Below are 9,302 nucleotides of genomic sequence, written 5' to 3'. Positions count from 1 at the left end.
GGACCTCAGTATCTGGGCAGAACGATGGAGGTGGAGATGCTCCTTCAGGTATACTGGACCGAGGCCGTTTAGGGCTTTAAAGGTCAGCACCAACACCCCCTCTTTCTAAGCAATAGTAGCATACAGAGCACAATCCTGCTTTTTTAAAACAAAAGGTTCTTTTGCTATTGATTTCACTGGGATTGTTCTTCAAAGTTTTGTACAAGTAGTTGTTGGACTCCTCTTAGAATATCAGCATAATACAAGTGCTGGGGGCTGGGGAGAAGCAAACAAATTTCTACCTTTTCAAACTACTTAGTTCAACAATTCCTGTTAACTAATCCATGCTCTTGGAAGACAATTACACTGAGCTCTGACAACATTGCCAACCCATTGCAGTGTGCCTTATGCCAAACACCATTGTTATATTATTGACCATGTTCACTATTACATATGCATATGAAAAAACAGAAGCTTTTTCATCAGGATTACCCTAATAGCATTAAGAGATTATTTTTTAAAATTTCATTGGAAGAAAATTCACTTAAATGAGATTACTTATTACTTGACTGGTTTCCTATCATGCTGTTATGTTTAGGTAAGTGGAGTCCATTAGAATGTTATTTTTTTAAGAAACCTGATTTTATACATTAATGATTTCAAATAAAAGAGAAGTGCTATATTTGTGTGCTGGTTCTTTTGAGAAAGTTAAGTCTGATGCTCTGGTTAGACGAGATAACACTTTTTGTCCCTCTTGGTGCCCCCCCTGGTGTCACCATTAGTTGCTAATTACTTGCAAACAAATAAACAATTAACTCCTCGTGCCTCTTGGTGGGAGAATCTTCATTGACATGCTAAAACTTTCTAATAAAAGATTTTAATTAATGACGTGGCGAATCCAACCCCCTTGTCAACAAAGCTATAAGGAGGAACTGCGAAAGAAAAACCTGAACTATGGTGCATTTGGTACCTAGGCTGACAGTACAAGAATGGCAAGCAGATCACTCTGTCCTCTTAATGCAACTTCTCACAACCATCAGGACAAATCCAATCTTGGGGAAAGCAAAAAGGCATCTTGTTCATTTTCCATTGAAAGCATTTTGGGGTTAGAGCGAAAAAAAGATGGCACAACTGCTGCAAAGCCGCACAGGCCATGGATGGATAAATGCAATGATTTAGGTAAGATGGGAAGCTTCATTTCTGTTTTCTTAACTTTTTAACCTGAGCTCAGGGCTTTAAAAAATTTTTTTAACAAGCCAGTGTGCATCCATTAAATAAGCTGTAAAGAAAAAAATCAGGTTGTTATCTTTGAATTTTGAAACGTATAACCCAACATTTCATGGTATTAAAACACTGCATTTGTGACTTTTCAGGAGAGGATTGCAACCCTTGTCTACGTTTTCCTGCCATTTCCTATGCAATCCCATTGTTTAATGCGATCAGCTACCCAGAGGCAGAAGAAAGAGTTCGGAAATGTGAAAACTATTTTGCAGTCAATGAAAAGCTTTCTTACAAAAGGGAATTGAGTTGGTACAGAGGTAGGAGGCCAAGAACTGCATTCACTCGGAGCCAGGTAGGGATTGAGTACATTTAACCTATTCATAAATCTAAGAATGGATGTTTTGCTTGGTGCATTGTTTAGTAAGAGGGTATTTATTAGCAAGAAATGCCTGTTTCACAAAAGTCTGTACAATCATTCATTTACTGAATAAAAATATACAGTATATAGATGTTAACATGTAATCAACAATGTTGTTCAAAATAGCGTAGTTGATTACTGTTGATTTGTATTTAAGTTTAGAACCTGACCTCTGTTTTTATCAGGCGATTCAACTTTATTTTTTGCTGCAGTGAACAATAAATAAATAATAGCGTTCCTCTTTATTATCCTTAGATTGAAGTGCTGGAAAATGTTTTCAGAGTGAACTCTTATCCTGGGATTGATGTTAGAGAAGAACTAGCTCAAAAATTAGATTTAGATGAAGACAGGATCCAGGTAACTTTTGAATAGCATTATTTGAATCTTTCTGTGATCACTCTGTCTGTCTGCTTAGCAGATCTCGCAGTGGTTGGAAATAATAATAAACTTCAGAGATTCTGACTCCTACTGATTTGGGATTGCCTTTGGAGCACTTTATGGGAGAAAACCAGACACTGCATATATTTGCCCTCCCTAACTCCACATATATTTGCCTAAATATAAACTTACTATGAAAGAAATGCATTTTATTTAACCCGAAAGCATGTAGGGTAGTTGCCAGGATTTAAGACTTGGAAGCGTGCTGTTTTGATTGTATAGTGAGAGGTAACTCATACAGAATTCAATGATGTTTACTCCCAAGTAAGTGTGTTTAGGATTGCAAGAGAATGTAAAATTATGATTATATTAGGAATTTATATTACCAAAATTAAGGCAACAATTCTAAGCACGCTTGCCAGGGAGTAGGCTCCATTGAACACAGTGGGGCTTACTTCTGAGTAAACATGCATGGGATTGGGTGCTGTACATTTTTCAGACTTCTGTTTAAGTGGAATGAGAAAATTAAAATAGGATTTGTTATAACTACAAAATGCTGAAAGTGCATTTGGCAATATGAGACTTACTATCCAACATTTGATTTAAAATTCCACATAGTTTTAAACAACTTTGTTTTATCTGCCTTCAAACAGACTGAAGTTATGTCTTACTAAGTAGATACAAAATAAAAAAATTCCTTCAGTAGCACCTTAAAGACCAACTAAGTTTTTATTTTGGTATGAGCTTTCGTGTGCATGCACAAATAAAAACTTAGTTGGTCTTTAAGGTGCTACTGAAGGAATTTTTTTATTTTGTTTCGACTCAGACCAACACGGCTACCTACCTGTTACTAAGTAGATATAATTTGTATTTTCTAACCTGGTTGCAACTTGTTTTGGATGCCGTTCAGAATACTTTCTGACTCTGCTTCAGGTGCTGATGATGGACTTTTATCTTTGTTTTAACTGCATCATTTAATGCTTTAAAAAGTCAGGTCTCTTTTGTGGACTTCAGTGGGTGACCAAGCATCCACTTTAGCTTAGAAGTCTGGATAGTTCCGCATCAGAGACTGTGACAGTCTGATCTCCTAAAACCAATCACCAAATGCAGCCATTCTACAAGTTTTCTTCTCTCATTTATCTACAAAATGTTCATTTCAACCCAGCACCCAGATTGGGTATGTCATAGCTCAAAGAACATAAGGAGAGCCCTGCTGGATCAGGCCAAAGGCCCATCTATTCCACCATCCTGTTCTCACAGTGGCGAAAGAGTTGCCCATGGGAAACCCACAAGGAAGATCTGAGTGTAACAGCCCTGTCTTTGTGAGTCTCAGCCATCGGTATTCAGACACATCCTTCCTCTGACAATGTTCCTAAGGAAACTCCCTGTGGCAATATTTTTTGTTATGTGGTTGTACACTGAGGCTTCATTTTCCAACATAGCGCTTTCCTTTAAGTGGTGCTATAAAGATGGTTGATTTGTAACAAGTGCACCTTTTTTCTTTTCTTTTCTTCTTTCTTTCTTTCTTTCTTCTTTCTTTCTTTCTTTCTTTCTTTCTTGTTTTTGAACAATTTCAGATCTGGTTCCAGAATCGCCGGGCAAAGCTGAAGAGATCCCACAGAGAATCTCAGTTTCTAATGGTGAAAAACAATTTATCTCAAAACATGATAAAATAATAGGATCACCCACCCAATGCGCTAGTGCATTGATGAAGCATGATGTGAAGCGTTCATAAACTGAAAACTCTTATCAAGGAATTATAACGTTACAAATTTGCTTGCATGTTAGTCAACTAGTTCTGAAAGAGAAGAATGATTTTTGCGAAGGAAAATAAATGGTGATCAAAGATAGGGAACTTGCGGCTCTCCAGATGTTATGGGACCCCAACTCCCATCAGCCTCAACTAGCACGGCCAGTGATCAGGCATGATGGGATTTAGAGCCCAGCATTATCTGGAGGGCCACAGGTTCTCTAAATACTATTGTAGCATTATTCCTATTAATAAGGGGGGAAACATTTCCTCTAACAGCTTAATAGCTTATTTTCAGGGAAGGGGTGGGGGAGAGCTATTTTTGCAGATAACTAACCAAAGGAGGTAGTGATGCATCATTGTAAATTGTGAGGACTAAACATACAACGGGGCAGAGAACCTGTGACTTTCCAAATACTGTTGGACTCCAACTCCCATCAGTCCCAGCCAGCATGACCAATGGTCAGGCATAATGGGACATTGAGGCCAACATCTGGAGGGCTACATACATCAAGGAGGCTTTGCATAAAATTTTGTAGCTCGGTTTTCCCTACAGCTGTGTTTCCGGCACTCAGGAAGCTGCGTATGTATGAGGCCTGCACCATAAAAGCCAAAGGATCCACATGAGGAGCTAATTACAGACAGCTGCAGGGAATCCTGTCCTGGAAGAAGCATTTCTCTCTGTAAGATTTTAATATTTTCTACTATGTTTCCTACTATGATCCAGAGATGTGCAAATGTTTATTGGGTGATGGTGGCAATTGGCTTAAAAAAAGCTTTTTGCCGGGATGTTATGCAGCAAAAGTATACATGGCATCCCACTTTGTGTGTATGTGCATAGCTGCCAAGTTTTCCCTTTTCTCACGAGGAAGCCTATTCAGCATAAGGAAATTTCCCTTTAAAAAAGGGAGAACTTGGCAGCTATGGTATGTGTCTCTGCTTCATGAAAAGAAGAAAATGACATTCACATATGAAACCAACATATATACAGTGGAACCTCGGTTTATGAACACCTCGGTTTATGAATTTTCAGTTTATGAACGCCGCGGACCCATCTGGAATGGATTAATTCATTTTCCATTACTTTCAGTGGGAAAGTTTGCTTCAGTTTATGAACGCTTCAGTTTATGAACAGACTTCCGGAACCAATTACACCCATGCTTCAGTTTATGAACGCTTCAGTTTAAGTACTCCGCGGACCCGTCTGGAACGGATTAATCCACTTTCCATTACTTTCAATGGGAAAGTTTGCTTCAGTTTATGAACGCTTACTCCGCAGACCGTCTGGAACGGATTAATTCACTTTCCATTACTTTCAATGGGAAAGTTCGCTTCAGTTTATGAACCCTTCAGTTTATGAACAGACTTCCGGAACCAATTGTGTTCATAAACCGAGGTACCACTGTAATATTATGGGAATCTTTGCAAGATCAATCCCTGGGGAGGGAGAGCGAGCATTTTGTACCTTCCCACTTTCCTCAGGAAACGGGTTGCTCCTGTGATGACCCCTTTGTTGGTTTTTTGGAACCATTTCAGCTCAGTGTGTATATACGCCAAGATTTGCCAGTCTGCAATAACTACAGCTGATCTTTCAGAGGGAACAAAGGCAGTATGTGTCCCGTCATTCTCAAAATCAGGGGTCCCCAAACTAAGGCCCGGGGGCCGTATGTGGCCCAATTGCCTTCTAAATCCGGACCGCGGATGGTCCGGAATCAGCATGTTTTTACATGAGTAGAATTTAATCAGCATGTTTAATCAGCATGTTTTTACATGAGTAGAATTTATTTAAAATGCATCTCTGGGTTATTTGTGGGGCATAGGAATTCGTTCATTCCCCCCCCCCCAAAAAAAACATAGTCCGGCCCCCCACAAGGTCTGAGGGACAGTGGACCGGCCCTCTGCTGAAAAAGTTTGCCGACCCCTGCTCAAAATGAACACAACTTTGGCTATATCATAAATACCTGCTTCCCTCCCCACATCTTTTAGAAACTACAGTGGCGCCTTGCTTTACGAATGCCTCGCACAACGAAAAACTCGCTAGACGAAAGAGTTTTGCATTGCGCAAGGCATTCGTAAGATGACAAAATTTTCTATGACCGCCGCTTCGTCTTACGAAGTGCGGCCATAGAAAGCGACAAAGCAAGATCAGCTGTCAGCGCGGAAGCGGGAAGACCTTCCCCCGCCGCCGCCTCTCGCCCTGCACCCCAGACATGGAGCGCAACTTCGGAGGTCTCTGAAGTTGCGTTCCGTGTCGGGGGAGGCTGGCGAGAGGCGGCGGGGGAAGGTCTTCCCCCGCCGCCGCCTCGCTTCTCGCTGCGCACAGCCGCCATGGAACGCAGTTTCGGATACCTCTGAAACTGCGCTCCATGTCGGGGGAGGCAGGCGGGAGGCGGTGGTGGGAGAAGCTCTTCCCCCGCCATCGCTTCTCGCCACGAAAAGCCGGCATGGGGTGCAGTTTCGGAGGTTTCCGAAACTGCACCCCATACCGGAGAAGGCAGGCGGGAGGCGGCAGTGGGAGAAGCTCGGCAGTGGAGGCGGCAGGCGGGAGGCGGCAGTGGGAGAAGCGTAAAGCCGGCATGGAGCGCAACTTTGGAGGTCTCCGAAGCTGCACTCTATGTCGGGGGAGGCAGGCAAGGCGGTGGCTGGGAGAAGAGAGCTTCTCCCCCCGCCGCCTCGCACACAGCCGGCATCGGACGGGGCTTCGGAGACCTTCTCCGAAGCCTCGTCGCATGCTGCCGCCAGTCCCCCAGAGCCTATAGAAACGCATTGATTAAGTTTCAATGCATTCCTATGGGAAACTGGGACTCGCTAGATGAAAAATTCGTTACACGAATTGACCCGTGGAACGAATTAATTTCGTCTAGCGAGGCACCACTGTATGTTGCTTGTATTTTATACTGTAGCAGATGCATTGCCTGTTAGTTTCCAGGGGGGTTTATTGACCTTTAAACAGTTCAGGACAAAGAAAATGTAAAGGCTTTGTTCACATGGCCACTGTCAAGATCTCTTAGACTGGCAAACACTAAAGGCATGGGCTTTTCAGTGGTAGCCCCATATTTGTGGAATTCACTCCTGAGGGAACTGATGTCTGGCCCTGTTTGTGCTAGCTTTAAAAACTTCTTTATTTTAGTTTGCTTTTAATAAGGTGAGGGGCTGAGTACCTAACTGTTAAACTGTGTTGTTGTTGTTTAAAAATCTGTTTTATCTGGATTGCTGTACTGGGTTATATTGTATTCTAGAACTGCTGTTTTTAGTTTTTGAAATTGTAATGAGATATTTTGGTTGTATTTTATGGTTTAAAATGTTTAAGTGGACCATCTTGGGAGGCCTTTTCCCTGAAGGTGACGTATAACTTTGGAAAATAAATAAATAATGGCCAACATGTAGAGTGTGCTATTTTGCTAGGGGGCATCTAACGAAATCTGCCAGAAATCTGTAGCCAGATGAAAACAACTTGGTTGAAAACTTCAACTGGTTCAAAATGCAGCAGCCCGATTGCCTTTAAAAGTCAAACAACTCTCATTCTGAAACAGCTGAAACTCCCATTTCTGAACTCAATTTAAATGACTTAAGTCCCAAATGTCTGAGAGACTGCTTCTTTCCCCACAGGCCCTCTCAGGCTTTAAGAGCAGCAGAAAACGCTCTCCTGATACTGTACTGTACTAGCTCTGCAGATTTCAGAAGTTGGGGATTGGGTGGCCCAGTAGAGGGCATTCTCTGTGGCAGCTCCTAAATTGTGGAACTGCCCACAGAGGTGCAGGTGGATGCTGGAGACACACCTCTTTGCCCTGATCTTTGGCAGATGTGTGTGTAGGACCCACCCTATTCCTGTGACTGTAGTGCAAATTTAAGTAATATAATAATAATATTAATAATAATATTTTTGTATTAATACCCTGCCCATCTGGCTGGGTTTCCCCAGCCACTCTGGGCGGCTTCCAACAGAAAAATAAAACACAGTAATCTATCAAACATTAAAAGCCTCCCTGAACAGTATTCTTAATACTGAATTTTAAATTGTTGTAACCTGCTTTGGAACCTGCTGGTGAAGGCTGGGTAATTATTTTAATATAGTTATTATAATGGTAATAATAGATAAGCTATTTCAAAACTGCTTTATGTTCACACTGTAGACATACACTAATGAAAAGCTGGTCTTTCCTTACACGGAAACAGCAGTCTGTTCGCTGATGCCACCATACCTTTATAGCACATATCTCCCGCCTGCCTGCAAGAATACAGGTAACTGTAGTTTACCCCTCACCTGTAGTGTCTTTCCTGGATTCCCAACACAGCAGGTTGCTACTGCTTAGCACAATGTCCCAGCCATATTGCCTCACTGGCTACTACTGCCCATCACAAAGCTACAATTACTGGCACCCTTTACAAACACTTTTCTTGGGGAATTATTGGGCAGCAGATGTGCTTCAAATGTACTTCAAAAGTTATGGTGTGTTCAACTCAACTCAACTCAACTCAACTGTATGTTCTTGGATTCTAAGCTGCTCCTCTGTTCATGCAAAAGGGAGGAGATGAATTTCGATCACCTCCTCCTGCAGCTTCCTGCACCACATCCATCACCAGTCTCAAGGGCCCTCCAGCTGTCCAGGATCAGATTTGCAGGGGCTGCAGAGGGAAGGGGCAGATAGGAAAGCCCCATTCCATTCACCTTTACTCTGTTCCTAAAAGCAACGTTACGATCCAAGCCACTGAGTCATGATTTTTCATTTGCAGGGACTACTGCAGGGATCCCCAAACTAAGGCCCGGGGGCCGGATGCGGCCCAATTGCTTTCTAAATCCGGCCCGCGGACGGTCCGGGAATCAGCATGTTTTTACATGAGTAGAATGTGTCCTTTTATTTAAAATGCATCTCTGGGTTATTTGTGGGGCCTGCCTGGTGTTTTTACATGAGTAAAATGTGTCCTTTTATTTAAAATGCACCTCTGGGTTATTTGTGGGGCATAGGAATTCGTTAATATTTTTTTCCAGAATATAGTCCGGCCCCCCACAAGGTCTGAGGGACAGGGGACGGGCCCCCTGCTGAAAAAGTTTGCTGACCCCTGGACTACTGCAAAGTGTACAATGGAGAAGCCATATTTAATCCTTGTGTGGCTTTCTCTTTAGCCATGTGAAGTGGCAGTCTTTCTGTGTTTTCCCGAAAAGGATTACAGAACAGGTCTAGTTGTTTGAAATTCTCTTTCAAGGTTGTTAATCATTGTTCAGATATAAATAAATAGCCTGTAGCATCACATAGTTGGGATTTAAAAGTAATGGGAGGGATTCATGAAGTAAAACATCATCTTTCTAAACAAATGCAGCTAGTAGGATCTCATTCTGACAGGACTGGGGGTGGGGAAATATGGGGACTGTCATTTTTGCGTCTCATTGCTATTCAACTCTCACTTTACAAAATTCTTTATACTGTATATCTTTCAGCTAAGATTTCACTTCATGCCTCTGATAAGGTGGGCTTGAGCCCACAAATGTTTATGCCATAATAAGTTTGTTAATCTTTAAGGGGCCACAAGGCTCTTTGATTGCTTTCCCCCCCCAAA

At 42.1% G+C, this 9,302-nt stretch overlaps 1 protein-coding gene across 1 annotated transcript; it reads left to right on the top strand.

Annotated features, from left to right (window-relative positions):
- Positions 1-941: 941 nt before the first annotated feature.
- On the top strand, positions 942-4,499 carry HESX1 (HESX homeobox 1). The gene is made up of 4 exons (XM_035108076.3): positions 942-1,158; positions 1,353-1,552; positions 1,874-1,975; positions 3,574-4,499. The coding sequence occupies exons 1-4, from the start codon at positions 969-971 to the stop codon at positions 3,670-3,672; spliced, it is 591 nt and encodes a 196-aa protein (XP_034963967.1). The 5' UTR covers positions 942-968; the 3' UTR covers positions 3,673-4,499.
- The last annotated feature ends 4,803 nt before the right edge of the window (positions 4,500-9,302 follow it).

The sequence above is a fragment of the Zootoca vivipara genome, chromosome 2 (assembly GCF_965207765.1).
Source record: "Zootoca vivipara chromosome 2, rZooViv2.hap1.1, whole genome shotgun sequence".
NCBI classification, from domain to species: domain Eukaryota; kingdom Metazoa; phylum Chordata; class Lepidosauria; order Squamata; family Lacertidae; genus Zootoca; species Zootoca vivipara.
This window is presented reverse-complemented; position numbering and strand designations above follow the sequence as displayed.

Excerpts from the sequence above, each read along its gene's own strand:
- HESX1 (XM_035108076.3), top strand. The coding sequence starts at position 969 with ATGGCAAGCAGATCACTCTGTCCTCTTAATGCAACTTCTCACAACCAT. Across the intron at positions 1,159-1,352 it reads GGATAAATGCAATGATTTAG|GAGAGGATTGCAACCCTTGT; the intron begins GTAAGATGGGAA and ends GTGACTTTTCAG. Across the intron at positions 1,976-3,573 it reads TAGATGAAGACAGGATCCAG|ATCTGGTTCCAGAATCGCCG; the intron begins GTAACTTTTGAA and ends GAACAATTTCAG.